General features: G+C 38.1%; 1 protein-coding gene across 3 annotated transcripts in view; it reads left to right on the plus strand.

Annotated features, from left to right (window-relative positions):
• Window positions 1-16,455, plus strand: part of LOC110109990 (receptor-like protein 4) — a 59,886-nt gene that overhangs the window by 30,896 nt on the left and 12,535 nt on the right. For all 3 annotated transcript variants that reach the window (XM_020841255.2, XM_020841256.2, XM_020841257.2), the window contains one exon: window positions 4,859-4,927. In XM_020841255.2, the coding sequence (XP_020696914.1) occupies window positions 4,859-4,927 (69 nt within the window). The remainder of the gene's footprint in view (window positions 1-4,858; window positions 4,928-16,455) is intronic.

Consider the following 16,455-nt stretch of genomic DNA (forward strand, 5'->3'; position numbering starts at 1 on the left):
GACCTATCAACTTATCGATAGGGGATCGGGTTTCTCGTAGGCTTTGTGCCTTGTTTATGAATTTTTCTTAATTTTAGGCATTGAAGGCCTAAAAAGATGTATTTAAAACAAATACACCGGTCACTACAACCGTGTATCTATTTGATAGTTCGAACCCTGTCGACTCCTATTGATCCGTATAGAAGGATCGGGTTCTTTAGGCTTCATGCCTTTGTTCATGAACTTTCTTTGTTGAAGGCCTTAAAGGCCGAATATGAATGTTGTAGGCGCCTTCTGTCTGCTTATATCAGTGTTGCAGATCCGGTGGCGTTGGATTTTGATATTGACTCCCCCTTTCTCAATCACCAGGGGAGGGTCTTTCTGAACTTTGGAGTCAATGACTGTTGATTTGGGGAGAACTCCTTTTTAGGATCTTCAGTGTAGCAGACCTGTTATTTCCGGTGTTTTTGGATACCAGAGCTGTTTTCTCCCTAAGAATGGGACAAGGAAGAAACTTTGGAACACCAGGAAGTTTGGTTTTAATTTGTTCAAACATTTTCCTCCCTTCTGCCAGGGGGTGTCCTTTTTCGTACATCGGGCTGCCTTTGTACCCGGTGTACTTGTAGATTTTGATCACCGCTGTCGTAGGTGATATATGTACTTGTGTCCACAGTGATTCGTTGTACAATACACTGTTGTTATCCACAAGTGTTCATTTGCATTTGTAAGGGATCCGTACTTGTGCCCACAGTGATTCATCGTATTTGCAACACACTGTTGTTATCCACAAGTATTCATATGCATTTGTAGTTGACTGATGTATCCACTACGAGCTTTTAGAAAATGTTTGCAGGAGATTCATCCTTTCTGCATCATATCCACCCTTTCACCAATCTCGGGTGGTTTGATTGTATTGCATTTGTTTGTAGGAAGGCGGATTCTCCATCATTGGTTTCCCGTATCGCCATCTCAATCAACAAAGCATTTGTAGGATTTGTTGTAGGAGTTCATACATCCAGGTCTTGTGACGGACTTTAAGTCACTGTTAACCATACACATGTTTTTGTTTGAACTCCCTTGCACATGATTCGATCCTTGTTCTTGTATGTGTTTGAATCCAAGTCTGAGTTCCAACGTACAAGTTCAAGTCTTTGCTCAGGCTCTTCTGAAGTCCTTGCAAGTTCAAATGCATGTTATTGACTTGATTTTGATTTCAGTTTGATTTTATCTCATTTGAATTTGGTCTTTAGAAATCATTTGAATTTTGATTCTGATTTAGGTCCACAAGTCCTCTGTTCATCGTACAGGTCCTCTGCTCATTTGGTTCAAATTCTGTGTATTTTTGTTCGAGTACGAGTCTTCTGTTGTTCTTCGTATTGCTGCTCAAATGATGTCTCCAAATAGTTTAAGTCTTATGCATTTCAGTGAAAATTTCGGCAGCACCCCGGCATATCCCCCGTTTGGGGGAAAATTGGGGAGCTGGGCCTTCCCACCACACTACTAGAGCGTGTATGGTAGGTGTCCTTGGACACCGCGGCCGTACAAAATTTCATCCACCACGCTACAAGAGCGTGTATAGGGCTCTCCCACCTCGTTCGTATGCGTCGCACCGGGGCTCCCTCCTACCGTGCTACAAGAGCGCGTATAGGTGGTTCTCCGGTCCTTTGCAAACGTCGAGAATGGGATTTGGAACATCATACCTTTGCGTAGCAGTCGTCGGCGGTGTCGGTGTCGAGGTCGAGGACCGTCCCACAGCTAAAGAGCGTGTTAGGGCTTACCGCCTCGCCGTATGCTTCGCACCGGGCTCCCTCCCACCGTGCTACAAGAGCGCGTATAGGTGGTTCCCCGGTCCGCTGCAAACGTCGAGAACGGGATTTAAGTTAGAATTTTATACCTTTAAATCCCGGCGGGCTGGCAGTGTCGGTTCGAAGACCGAGGCAAGGAGGGGCAAGCATGCTTCTTCTCTTTTTTTTTCTTTCCCCTCTTTTTTTTTAAATTATAATTAATATCACTTAATTATAATTAATTATTTATTTATTTTTAATTAACCACTTAATTATAATTAATTAAAATAATTGATTAAAATTAATTAAAATCATAAGTCATATTAATTTAAAATTAATTATGACTAATTGATATTAATTAATTTTAATAAATTATAATTAATTAGCATTAATTAATAATAATTTATTATAAATTATAATTAATTGAAATTAATTCTAATTAAAATTAATTTATAATTAATTATTAATTATAATTATTTAATTAAAATAACTTTAATTAATTAAAAAAAAATTGTAATTAATTAAAACTAATAATTATAACTAATTATAATTAAATAAAGATAATTATAATTAAATATAATTATTTTATATAAAAAAAAATACCTAAATTCGGCAGATTCACGGGATATGGCCGGAGAAGAACGCAAAGGGAGAAAGTTACCCTCACAGCCGGCGGGTTCCTGTTGTTGTTCCGATCAAAATGTTGAACTTCCGGTCCAACAGAGAGGAAAAGTCTTTGGAGGAAGCGAGGTCGAACAGCCCTTCACAATCCGGCGAGCTCCCTGTTGTGGCCTCCGATCAAAATGCTGTACTTCGATCCGACAAGCCAAGGAAAGTCGTCGAGAAGGTGAAGTCGAACAGCGGCTGAGGGCGGGAGAAGCGTCGAGAAGGAGGAAGTTAGTCTTCACGGCCGGCGAGCTTCCAGTTGTTGCTTCCGATCTAAATGCCGAAATTTCCGGTCCAGCAGGAAAGGGAACGTCGTCGGAGGGGACAGAAGAAGCGTACGAAAGGTAGGAAGTTATCTTCACATCCGGCGAGCTCCTGTATCGCTTCCGATCGAAATGTCGACTTCCGATCCGGCTGGAAAGAGAAGTCGTGGAAGGAGCGAATTCGAACACCATGAAGGAGCCGAGAGGAGAGGCGTGAGATTGTATGAGTCTCTCGATTCCCTTCCTCCCTTTGTCCTTTTGACGTCGCGAGAAGATCGTGCGACTGTGGGTCGTGCAAGACAAGTCGCAGACGTGCGACGACGTGCGGGCAGAGTAGTTAATTGATTTTTTTTTTTTTGTATAGGTCAACAAATGGGTATTGACAGAGTCAAGGGGATCATACACTATTCTTCAAACACTCAGATTCAGGGTTAGTCACAATATTATTAGTGTATGTTGATGATATTATTTTGACTGGAAATAATGAAGAGGAGAAATCCAGTTTAAGAAAAAATCTTCTAAGGAATTTGACATCAAAGAACTTGGGAGACTAAAATATTTTCTCGGAATTGAAGTAGCTCACTCCAGCAAAGGAATCTTCATTTCACAACAGAAATACATCAAAGATCTTCTAAGAGAAACAGGTAAACTTGCCTGTAAGCAGCAACCAGCACCAACACCAGTAGAACCTAATCTTAAATTGGGAGAAGCTAAAGAAGATCCAGATGTAGATAAAGGGGCCTACCAGAGACTTGTAGGGAAATTGATCTACCTCTCCCACACTAGACCAAACATAGCATTTGTTGTAAGTATGGTCAGTCAGTTTATGCAGAATCCAAAGCAGATTCACATGCAAGCGGTAGACAGGATATTGCATTACCTTAAAGGAAGACCAGGAAAAGGAATTCTCTTTAAGAGAGATTGTGGAATGACCCTAGAAGTTTACACGGATGCTGACTACGCAGGATCACCGGTTGATAGAAGATCTACCTCTGGGTATTGCACATTTCTTGGAGGAAACCTTGTTACATGGAGAAGCAAGAAACAGAATGTGGTGGCAAGATCTAGTGCATAAGCAGAATATCGAGCTATGGCCTTGGGAATATGCGAGCTACTGTGGATCAAAATAATCCTAGAAGATCTGAAGGTTAAGTGGGATGAGCCCATGAAGCTACATTGTGACAACAAATCAGCAATCAGCATAGCCCACAATCCAGTCCAGCATGACAGGACAAAGCACATAGAAGTGGACAGACATTTTATTAAAGAAAAACTAGACAGTGGTCTAGTAAGTGTTGACTATGTATCATCAAAGGATCAACTTGCAGATTTCCTTACTAAAGGATTGGACAGTTCTGTATTTCTCCGTATGATTGACAAGCTGGGAATGACGGATCCATATTTCCCAGCTTGAGGGGGAGTGTTGAAATCCAGCTATCGAAATCCAGCCGTTCCTAGTGCAAAGGATCCGACGGACACAAAGATCAATCCGTGGGATACTCTCATGGATCACGCCAATCCGTGGATACTCTCATGGATCACGCCATAATGAGGGAGCGAATTTAGGAAAGATTTTTATGTATTATTTATGTATTAATTATGCAATTTATTATTTCCTCATTAGGATGTCTTGTATAGATCTATAAATAGGGAAGATTGTAATGAATAATTTCAAGCTTTTCCCTCTCAAATTCTCCGTTTTAACAGAAACTATCTTATGTTTCACTTTGTACTTGATATGTAATTTAATGTAAACTAATACTCTCTCTCCTGAATATTACAGCAAGAAACTTAACCTATAGTTGACTGAAGGGCATTGTGTTGATCCTTGGAATTAAATGTATAAAAGGGCATCCAATACAAGGGTTCTTACTGTTGTTGAATATAGTGAGAGTTTGATATACATAACCATGGATCTCTAGGATATATAAAATTTATAAAATGTAAATATTTGATAACGTTACAAAATTCATATGTTTAAAGAAGAGTATACATGCAGGTTCACTAGAGTATGTCATTATCTTTGTTAATAAATGATTATACCTATGTGACATGAGGCTGGATATTATCTGCCAAGGATTACCATTATGACAAAGAATTCCCTAAAGTTTTTGTATGGTTCTTTTTCTATTCAAAATCGGTGTAATTCATTTTACTTGAATGCAGGGATTTGTCTGGAAATCAGTTTACTGGGAGTATTCCGGAAAGCTTAGGATCATCAAATTTGCAACTTGTGTAAGTATTGATTCCGTAAACTATTTATTATTATTATTATTATTATTATTATTATTTTTTTAGTTTTTTTTTTTTTTGATTCCGTAAACTATTTTGTTTAGCTTGACCTATTTGTTAGCACCACTCGTTACTGAAGGTAGTAATGATTAATCACTGCTATGAGTTCTTGAAATCTAAAAGTTAATTATTTCAAAATTGGTGCAAGTGGAGTGCATACAGTGAAGCACGAAAACAGACACAATACGACTATAAAAAATTTACTATAAAATGTATAATAAAAACACTTAATCTGTATATTTTCTTTAAAAAATTATTATAAATATCATATGTATGATATCAAATGCTTTAGGAACAAAAAATATTTGTTTAATAATAATCATATTTGAATATTTTATTGAGTGTATTTAATTGTCAACAATATGCTAACATAATCATTTATGATTATGCATGACTAGTTCAATATTAACATTATATTATCCACATAAAATGCCATAAAACAAGTTAATTATCTTCAAAATATCCTAAAAAGAACATTAAAAGTTCCTCCATGCATTAAACTAAAAAAAAATTATGATGCAACGATATTTTTGTTTCTTCAAGAAGACACTCCAAGCTCACAAAAACGTTTTATGATTTCCTTCTTTTTCTCTCACTTCTCTCTCTTTCTATTGGCTTCTTTGTTTTTCTTCATTACCTTCCAATTGAAATTTTCATGCCAAGGCAGTCACTGCCCAAAAAACCCAAGCAGATGGAATCAATTTACATCTTGCTTATGCCTCAAAGTTGCAGCCAATACCCAAGGAAGATCAATTTCCCATCTGTATGTTTATGTCCCCTTTTCATTCCATAACCGAAACTGACATGGAAACTGCTGTAGGAATTGTAGACTACCTACTCCTGGAAATCATAGTAAAAAGAAATAGAACTCAAAAGTGGTTGATATGATCATAAATATTCAGCTTTAAATAAGGACTAACTTGGATGTCAATAGGTAAATCATGGACACATGCTTTATATCCTAGCTTTCTGATAATGTGGTAAGGTATCAAAGTTATAGCATGGTTTGTCATGCGCAGAAAGAATACAGAAAAGAACACATCATCCGTTATTGCTTTTCTGAACGCCGAGCATTCTCTATAGCTTTGTAGTCTCACCAATTATAGCAATTTTTTTAAATATCAGCGTAGAAATCACGGAAATGCTAGCAAAAAATACAACAAAAGCAGTGAAGGATTTATGCATATATGCTGGCTTGGTTAAACCAGGACCAAACTGGAAGAAGAGGATATGCTAAGGAACATTTGAAGTAGAAATAAGGGGTTTTATATGCTTTTGTTGACCTCTAACCACCAGGCAGCTCCCACTACCCCTACTCACTCACGATCTCACAACTGCCACAATCACAACACAAACTCCCTCACACAGCAGAAATATCTCCCACTCGCTCATTCGACTATCAGGCAGGAACAGAAGACCGATCTCCCGCCCCCACTTCCCTCCCCATGCAGACAGCTCGCACTTTCGATCAGGTCGCTCCACACCGCACGTGCGATAGCCCCAACCTACCGGCCTCCCTCTTCCTTGCGCGACACCAGCCACGAGTGGCTTACCCTATCCTGACCCGGTCTCGACCCCCTGCCACCCGTCCATCCATCCGTCTGAAGTCTGAGCAGCATCGCCCCACCAGCCATTGAATCGCGACACCCATCCGATACACCAACCCGAATGCTTTCCTCCACCTTGCTTGCGACCAAATTGCGACATTCATTTGATCTACCGACCCAAATCCCGCACTCTCCCGTGCCCTTCTCCTTCCCATCCGGCATTGCCCACACAAATAGGGACCGATCCCTGTTCTCGAGCCCGAGCACCTTCTTTTGTTCGAAACAGGGGAAAGGAGAAAATGAAGAGAAGAAGCGCCGCAATCACTCAATTGGAGGAGTCGAAGACTGATTCTGAGGTTGATTCTTCCCCTGAAGCCCTTGATCATTAATTTTAATCCGATCGAGTGAACTTGAAAGGGAAAGTACCCTCCCCAAGCTCTACTCATGGGGAGGGGGTGTTGAAAAGCTGCTAAAATTCCGGGAAAACACCAAATTGCAAAGCTCTCTTAAGAAACATTTCGTTTGAGGACCAAAAGACCTATACCAGGATCCCGAAGCCCTCTACCTTTGAATCCTATCCAGTTAGGCGGGTTTGAAAGGGCGAGTGCCCTCCTGACCTCTCCTAGCGGGGAGAGGGGACGTTGGGAGGTTGTCAAAATTTCCAAAAAAATAAACAGCGGTTACTTGGAAGCCTTGAAGACTAATTTTGGGACCCGTCATTGTAACACCCTACAGTACCCCTTAACAGTACTGAAGAGTGTAACATGCATAAATCTAACATTTTTCATCATTAAACATCTGATACTCTTTTTTTTTCTTGGAAAGTGACATAATAGTATTCATTAATATTTCAATTACCTCAACAGAAGCATTTAATAATTTAAAGTTTTAACAAAGAAACACTTATAGCGCCACTACAGAAATTCAAAGTAATAATTCATTGGAATGTTTTCATACCTTAAGTTTAGTCTTACACAGATTTATAAACTTGCATATAAAATTTAAATACTTACAACCTAGTCAGCATCGATCTTTTCTTTTTTTTTTTTTCTTGTAATAACATCCAGTAAGAAATATACTGGTGAGTTATGAGGCTCAATAAGTAAACCTGGCATTATCGCCATTGAATTACATAAATGTTCCTTTTGCTTCTTTAGGGTTCCCTTTTGCCCCACTTGTAATACATGCATCATAATTCTATGGGGTCCCTTTTGCTCTATTTACAATGCAGTGTACATGAGAACCCTTTTGTCTCACATACAATTGTAAGTTATATATCATTTTATAGCCAAACTTTATTTTAAATTAATATTTAGTACATATTTCATATTCATTATTCATACTTGGCTTGTCATGTACAAAATTATATAAGAATTCGTCTCTTAACATTTACATGTCAGAATGTATTGACAATATGAAATAAATGAGCTCTTTTCAATTTATAATCAACTAGAAAAGTATTACAACAATCATCATGAATCTCAGGTTAAATTTTAATGATATATATCTGCAAGAGGTTGATCATATATGATAACTTGGAAGTATACTCAATTACATTACATTAACAAAAATGCTTTATCTGATTTTCATTTGCAAGTTTTCATATGGATATGAATTTATTTATTCATGCAATGCATAAGAGATGCATTTCATATTCCATAATTGGAATTATCTTAACACAATTAACATTATAAATGAATCAATTGATATTGTATACATCAAGAGTTTCTAACATTTACTTTTGTAATTTATAATTGCAAAACTTTACCTCTTTGACGAACCGCCTCTTCCACTTTTACACCACGTAACCTTTTTCCTTTGATAAACTATCTCAAAATCTTCTTTGTACATATATCTGATAAATCCTCCAATACGATTGGATTATCATCTTTAGAAACTCTACTGAATTTTTGGTAATATAAAAGGTAATAACAAATATTAGAATTCTTACCTCCTTTAAACTTTCTCTCTTAATCTTCCTTCATTGTTTCCTCAATTAGTTTGCACACTTACACCAAACTATAATTCATCACATAGTTCTAAATTAATTACTTCCAAATCTTGATGATAGTTTTCAAATAACTTCTATTCAACAATACTGTTAATACCTGCACTTCTTATTTCCTTCACTGCCAAAAATCTTTTCAGTTGAAATCTTCTTCACTAGGAACTGTCGCTCCTATAGTGAATGAAAACACTGTGTTGAACAATGCTTACAGATCCTTCAGAAAATTCCATTGTGTCGCCTACTACACGTACAACACTATTGCGAAACTTTGCCTGTGCATTGCCGATTCCAACTACAGGAATTTTTTGCATTCCTTCTTTGCTTTGCATACAGAACTCCATTCTTAGCATTTCCGGTTTCACAACTTCACGTGAACAACACTAACAGAGTGGCCCCACTCCAAAACTGCTTTCTTTTCACCACTCTTTCCTGCTCCTCACTCTATTCCGTGTACATTAAATTAGTGAGGAAAAGGGAGGCCCACATGTAACTGAATTCAGAAAACTTCACAGCCTTTAGATGGGAAAAAAATCAACGGAGGATCTATTTAGTCCTCACATGCAACTCTTCAGGAAATGCAACTCTTCAAGAAATAGGGAATTTAATTTAAAATAGTAGTTATTATTAATACCATAGGAATATAACTTAAACAATAATTATAATGTAAGTTCATTACTATTAAAATTCTTTGCTTTTAATAGTAATTTTAATTATAACTTAAGCATTAAATATAACAATATAATTTGTTGAAAAATTGTATATTATAGTCATTGTCCCGAAGCCTTCGGCCGTCGAATTCTATCAGATTGGGCGAGTTTGAAAGGCGAGTGCCCTCCCGACCTCCCCTCATAGGGAGGGGACGTCGGGCGGCTGTTTATTTGGAGAGTCGAGGAGTTTTGACTAAATTAAAACATTATCTAATTAATTAATTGATCGATTTAATTAATTTAACTAATGAATTAATTAATTTTAAATTAAATCTTCTAATTAATTTAATAATTGATTAATAAACTTAAAATAAACTTAATTAAATAACTAATTTAAAAATAAAAGTAAAATTTAATAATTAAAACAATTGATTAATTAAAAATGTAATTTAAAACTTAATTAATTTAATTAGAAATAAAATTAAAACTTCGATTAATTAACTAATTGATTAATTAATTTAAAATTTTATTAATGAGCATTGCGTTTAATTTAAAAATAAAATTTTAACTTTAATCAATTAACTAACTAATTAATTAAATTAAAACTTAATTAATTAACTAATTAGTGTAATTAATTCAAAATAATAAAAGGAAATGTAAATCAATGTTTGCACTATATAAATTTATGTACAACTCACACCAACTAGACCCAAACTCCTAAAACTAAAGCACCAAAATTTGCAAACTCGAACACTAACTACATTAAAACTCAAACAAACTCTTCTGAACAAAAAAATGACTCTAAGCACTAATTGAAGCTGCAAACTCCAGCTCCTGGCAAGCTCAAACCGTTGATAGCCCAGAACACCTGCAAATAAGTAAACAAAAGTCAATGCAGGGTGGTAAACAAAGCTAGTGCTGAAAAAAGTTTACTGATACTTTAATTAAAGCTACTACTGTAGGAAAGACTAGTACTAAAACAAGTAAGGAAAGCTAGTACGATGAGTCAAACACTACTGCTAGAAACAAAACTGTAGTGCATAGTACTAGAAGCCAAGTGCTAACGCAAATGTGCTACTGCTGTAAACAAAAAATTAGCACTGATGTCGAGACAGTGGAAAGTACAGAATCAAGTGTATGCTGCTAAATCCTCGCTAAGCTAAGTTCATTAGGCAACCTCTAATAGAAATCGTTAGTTCTTCTTTAATTAGGGTATGAGGGAGAACTTTTAGGGACAAATATTATGTCCCTGATAACATCTGGGCTACTTCTAATAGAAGCAGTGAGACCTATTCTTAAGTCAAGTTGGGCCACTTCTAAGTGAAACAATAAGACCCACATTTAATAGACATGTTAGGGAAACTTCCAAGTGAAGTAAACCAGCCCTAAGCTAAACCAACATGTTACTTCTAAATGTAGAAGCCATAAGACCTATCCAAACATCCGAGCTACTTTCAATGAAAGTAGTAAGACTACACTTAATTAATATGCTAGGGAAACTTCTAAGTGAATTAAACTTGCCCTAAACTCACAACATTCAGGCAACTTCTAAATATGAAAGCCATAAGATCTACCCAAATATTCAGGCTACTTTTAGCTGCAAGACCTACCCAAACATTCAGGCTACTTCCATGGGAAGCCATAATACCAACCCAAACATTTAAGTTACTTCTAAGGGAAGTCGTAAGACCTACTATACAGGAAACTCCCAAGCAGAGCCGTTAGCTTTAACCAAAACCAAAACTACATAACACTAAAACCCACATTTAATATTTTCAATTTACTTGAGATCCCTGAGAGGAGGCAACACATGGATGCTAATCAGATCCCTAGGGCATTATGATCAATGATTGTTGGTGTTGTTAGACTAAAACCTACGATATTCTTGAGATAATGGTATTATGAGATCTTGATCTGGTCTACCTCTATCCCCAATAACCAAGCTTAAAACACTTGCACACATAAAAAAAAATTAATTCATTCTTAATTGAGAGTTCTCTTCTATATGATAGAAGGAATAATTAGCTATGAGGACTTGCCCTCATAGGAAGTAAGACCTCAAAACTAAATAAACCTCGGTGTAATTATCGAGAAAATTTTGGTTAATTAACATCCAATCTATCTCAGGAAAAATGGACCCTTTAGCCCGGAAAGTGGGTTTATGTTGTAAGCGTCATTCTTCTTTTTCCTAAGCGAAAAACTTTCAAATAACTGGTAACCTTAAAATGGGATTAAAAAATTAAGAAGCAGCAAAGTCATTAAGAAAGATGCCTCTGATAGGAAGTGGATGCACTTTCAGCTAAATCAGCGAATGACACAAGAAATTTAGAAAGAAGAACACCCAAGAATAATTTTTATTACAAGAATTATGAAGACAAATGCAAAATACAATTGGATTCCCCCTTGTCCACCTAGCTTCTTCCGCCTGACGTATAACTTCTATGACTGGTCCTAGAGGGATCAAACTATCAATACGGCCTCCCAAAGTCCTACTATGTCCTCAAGGTGGAAAGACATAAACTACTGCTTTGCCCTCTTGTACGGCTCCCATATGGCATTATAGTCGGGTAGGTTATTCAATTTTATCAGCACTTTCTCGATCCCTCCCTCTCCATGTTACACCCCTTTCAACTTTAATGGTTCCAACATTACTTGCAAATCCTCTGTCAGTGCACAGGTAACTCTAAACTAGATGCATGATCCCAGATAGCTCTTCTCAATTGTGATACGTGGAACACCAGATGTATAGTAGTGGTCGGAGGTAAGCTCAATCGATAAGCCACTACTCTAATCCTCTCTAATACCTCATATGGACCAAAATACCTTAGGGCCAGCTTCTTATTCTTCCTGTTAGCTACCAGACTTTGTCTGTAGGGATGAAGCTTCAAGGACACTCTATTCTTTATCTCAAACTAAATGTATTTCCTGCGCCTATTTTCCTTTTTCTTCTTGATCTACTGAGCCCTCAACAAATGCCTTTTCAATTCAGCCAACACCCTATTGCTTTCCTCCTAGTAATGCTCTACCGATGAGATTGATGTGATGCTTTGTTCAAAGTGTACCAAGTGTGGTGGGTCCTTTTCATATAACACTTTGAAAGGAGTCATCTATGAAGCTTCATGATATGAAGTATACTAGCACTTTGCCCATGCCAACTACTTGGCCCACAACCAAGGTGTCTCTGAAGCAAAATATCGTAAGTACGTCTCAAGGCTTATGTTTACCACCTTTGTCTACCCATCCATCTAGAGGTGATAAGCAATGCTCCTTTTCAGTATTATCCCCTGCAACATGAACAAGTCCCTCAAAAAATGACAGACAAACTTCTTATCTTGGTCGAATATTATGGACTTTTGTATCCCATGCAATTTGACATCCTCTTTGGTGAATGTTGTTGCCACTGTCACTATCGTGTATGGATGTTGTAGGAGAATGAAATGAGCATACTTGCTTAATCTATCCACCACCATCAAAATCACTGTAAATCCCTCATATCTGGGTAACCTAATCTATAAATTTCATGGTCACCTCCTCCCACACTGTCTAGAAGAGCTAGAGGTTGCAGTAACCCTTCTGAAGCCATGACCATATATTTGCTCTTCTAGCTCACCTTACATCTAGCCACCATCTCCTCCACATTCTTATGCATCCCCTTCCTATACAACTTTGCAGCCAACTTCCTATATGTTTTATGTACCCTTGAATTACCCCTAATTGCGCTTTCGTGAAACTCTTGCAGAATGTGAGGAATATGGACTAAAGTTTCTGGTAACACAAATCTTCTCTGGTATAACAGTCTCTCCCCTCTAAGGAATAGCCAGGAAGGATGCTCTCATCCATATGCATATCTTCCCTAATTCCTTTCATCTCCTCGTCCTGAACACTCTCCTCTTTAATAGCTCCTTAATCCAACATCAATGACACTGAAATATCTAACTCTTAGAGCTCCCCCCATGCATTTGGACAAGGCGTCTACCGCCTTGTTCTCTGCCCTGGCCTATAATGGATCTTAAAATTATATGACAATTTGATAGCCATCTCTGATGCTTCTCAGTCACCAACTTTTGCTCTAACAAGTACTTCAAGCTCTTCTGATTCTTCCTGATAATGAAATATCGGCCTAACAAGTAAGATCGCTACTACTGAATGGCCAGCACTATGGCCATCAATTCTCTCTCATTGTCTGACTTCAACCTCGCCCCTAGCTATCAACACCTAGATGAAGTAAGCTATGAGCCTGTGATCCTGTATAAGCACTGCCCCCAATCCATACTATGATGTATCAGTCTCCACCATAAAAACTTGGCTAAAATCTTGTAGGGATAGGATTAGTACCATGGTCATGGCCTCCCTCAGTCTCTCAAAAACATACCTTCAGCTGCTCCATCAGTGGTCAAACTATAGTGTTATATCCCCTCACAAACCTCATGTAGTACCCAGTCAGCACTATGAAACCCCTTAGTTCCTTCAGAGTCCTCGACAGAGACCATTTCAACATAACCTCTATTTTAGCCTGATTAGTGGCCACTCCATCCTCAGATACCACGTGCCCCAAGTATTTCACATTGAGTTGTACAAAGTAACATTTCTTTAGGTTGACTTGCAGTTGATGCTCTTGAGGACTCTGAAGGATGTCATCAAAGAAAATCAATACAAATCTCTTGAGATATGGTTAGAACACACTGTTTGTAAGGAACTAGAATGTAGCAAGGGCGTTAATGAGACCAAACAATATCATCAAGAACTCATAGTGTCCCGCATGATTTCAGAATGCAGCCTTCGGGACATTCTCTCTCATCCATATCTCATTGTACCTGGACTTTAGATCCATATTCGTGAACACCACCGTTCCACATAGCTTATCCAACAGTTCATCGATCACTGAAAAAGGAAATTTGTCTAGCACAATTTTCTTATTCATGGCTCGATAATTCACACAGAATCTTCAACTCACATCCTTCTTCTTGACCAGTAAGACTGGGTTAAAAAAGGGCTCATGCTCGTCCTGATGATCTTTACCTCCAACATCTCTAGAATTAGCTTCTCAATCCCATCCTTCTAGATTTGAGGGTAGCAGTAAGGCTTGATACTAATCTATGACATCTTGATGCAAGCAAAAATTTGGAAAAAAACCCCAAATTTTTGCAAGCATGTTGACCTGTATACGGCAGTTTAAAGAAAACAAAAAAAAAATTCATTTCGCGTACCTGCCCGACATCTGCACGATGATTGCACGTCGTCGCCGCTAAAATCCCGTAAATCTAGCGACGCGTCATTTCTCCCACATCACACGGACTCTCTCTTGCTCTCTCACGATCCCGCTCTCACTCACTCTCCCGATTCTCCTTCTCTCTGTTCGACTCCGCTCCCTCAACGACATCTCCAATCGGATCGGAAGTTCCGACATTTCAATTGGAAGCAAGAACTGGAGCTCGCTGGCAGTGCAGTTTGTCCGATCCTGCTCCCTCGAAGACTTTCTCCTGCCGAACTGGAAGTCACGACATTTCAATCGGAAGCAAACAGGGAGCTCGCTGGCTGTAAGGAACCGGAAGTTCAACACTTTGATCGGAAGCAAACTCGGGAGCTCGCCGACTGTGAAGATAACTTTCTATCTTCCGCCGCTTCTTCGGCTCTTACCTGGATGTTCGACTTCGTTGCCTTCGACGACTTTCCCTTTCTCTCGGATCGGAAGATCGACATTTTGGTCGGAAGAAGCAAAGGGAGCTTGCGGCTGTGAAGGTAATTCTCTGCCTTTCACGCACTTCTCCAGCCAAATCCCGTAAGTCAGCCAAACAGAGGTAAAGGAGTCAGGGGTGATTAATGACTTAATTAAGTTTAATTAGAGTTGATTTTTAATTAATTATAATTTGTTTTAATTGTAATAAGTTCAACTCATGCTTGAGTCTTGTGTGTTTGTTCTTGAAATTTCAAGTTCTTTATTGCTCAGATGTCAAATTTATTCCAACTTGAGTTCAATTTGAGTTCCTACTCATCCACACTTGTGTCCATTTGAGTCTCAGTAGTGAGCTGGAGTGATTGTTCAGGGTACCTCGAAGTCTTTGCAGTACAATTTAATGTTCAAATGATTTTGATTTTGTTCAAAGTATGATTTTCATTTGAATTGTTCAATTAGGTCCACAGTCCTATTCACCGTCAGGTCCTCATTTTTTCCTTATAGCTCATTTTTAGTCAAGTTCTGTAGTATTTTTGTTCAAGTACAGGTCTTCTATATGTTGTCAGAAAGTTTCGAATTGTTCAAGTCTTTTGTACATTTCAGTGAAAATTCGGCAGACCCCGATATCCCCCGTTGGGGGAAAATTGGGCGAGCTGGGCCTTCCCACCACGCTACGTAGGAGCGTTGTATGGTAGGTGTCCGTAGAGCACCGGCGGTACTAAGCACAATTTGTTTCATCCCCACCACGCTCGAGGCGTGTATGGGCCCTTCAGAGTAATCCGTACCAGAACATCAGTCGACGTACCGAAACAGCAAGTGACTCCCCACCACGCTAAAGAGCGTGTATTAGGGCTGCCCACCGTCAATCGTATTGCATCGGGCAGCCGGGGCTCCGCTCTACCTTGCTACCAACGATGCGCTGATAGGTGGTTCTCCGGTCCGCTGCAATACGTCGGAGAATGAGATTGGAAATCATCCTCTTCGTAGCAGGTGTCGGCGGTGTCGGTGTGTCGAGAGGTGAGAACCCCCACCGTGCACGCTAACAAGAGCGTGTATAGGGCTTACCCGCCTCGTCTATGCTTCAGGTGCATCGCATGGGAGTGTCTGACTGTTGATACGGCTTCAAGACTCTCCTGACCTCTGAGTGCCTCGGGCCGTCTCTCAACGCCAGCAAGCGTATGAAGGTGGTTCCCTGTCGACCCTGCAACGTGAGGACGGATTTAAAGTAAAAATGTATACTTGGATCGTCGGGACTGTCGGCTTAGGTGCGCTACGTGAGATCGGGCAAGAGGGTTCTCTCTTAATTAATAGTTAATATTATTAATTATAAATTAATTATAATTAATTATTAAATTCTTATTTAATAATTATATTACTTTTATAAATCTATGATCAAGAAATTATTAACTATAATAATTATAATTAATTAATATCAAATTAATTACAATTAATTAATTTATTAATTGACTATAATTAATGAGAAATATTAATTAATTAAAATTAACTTAATTAAATAATTATAATTAATTTAAATTAATTATAATTATTTAATTAAAATTAATCATTAATTAACGATAATAAATATAATAATTTAT

The sequence above is a fragment of the Dendrobium catenatum genome, unplaced genomic scaffold (assembly GCF_001605985.2).
Source record: "Dendrobium catenatum unplaced genomic scaffold, ASM160598v2 fragScaff_scaffold_1676, whole genome shotgun sequence".
Lineage (NCBI taxonomy): Eukaryota > Viridiplantae > Streptophyta > Magnoliopsida > Asparagales > Orchidaceae > Dendrobium > Dendrobium catenatum.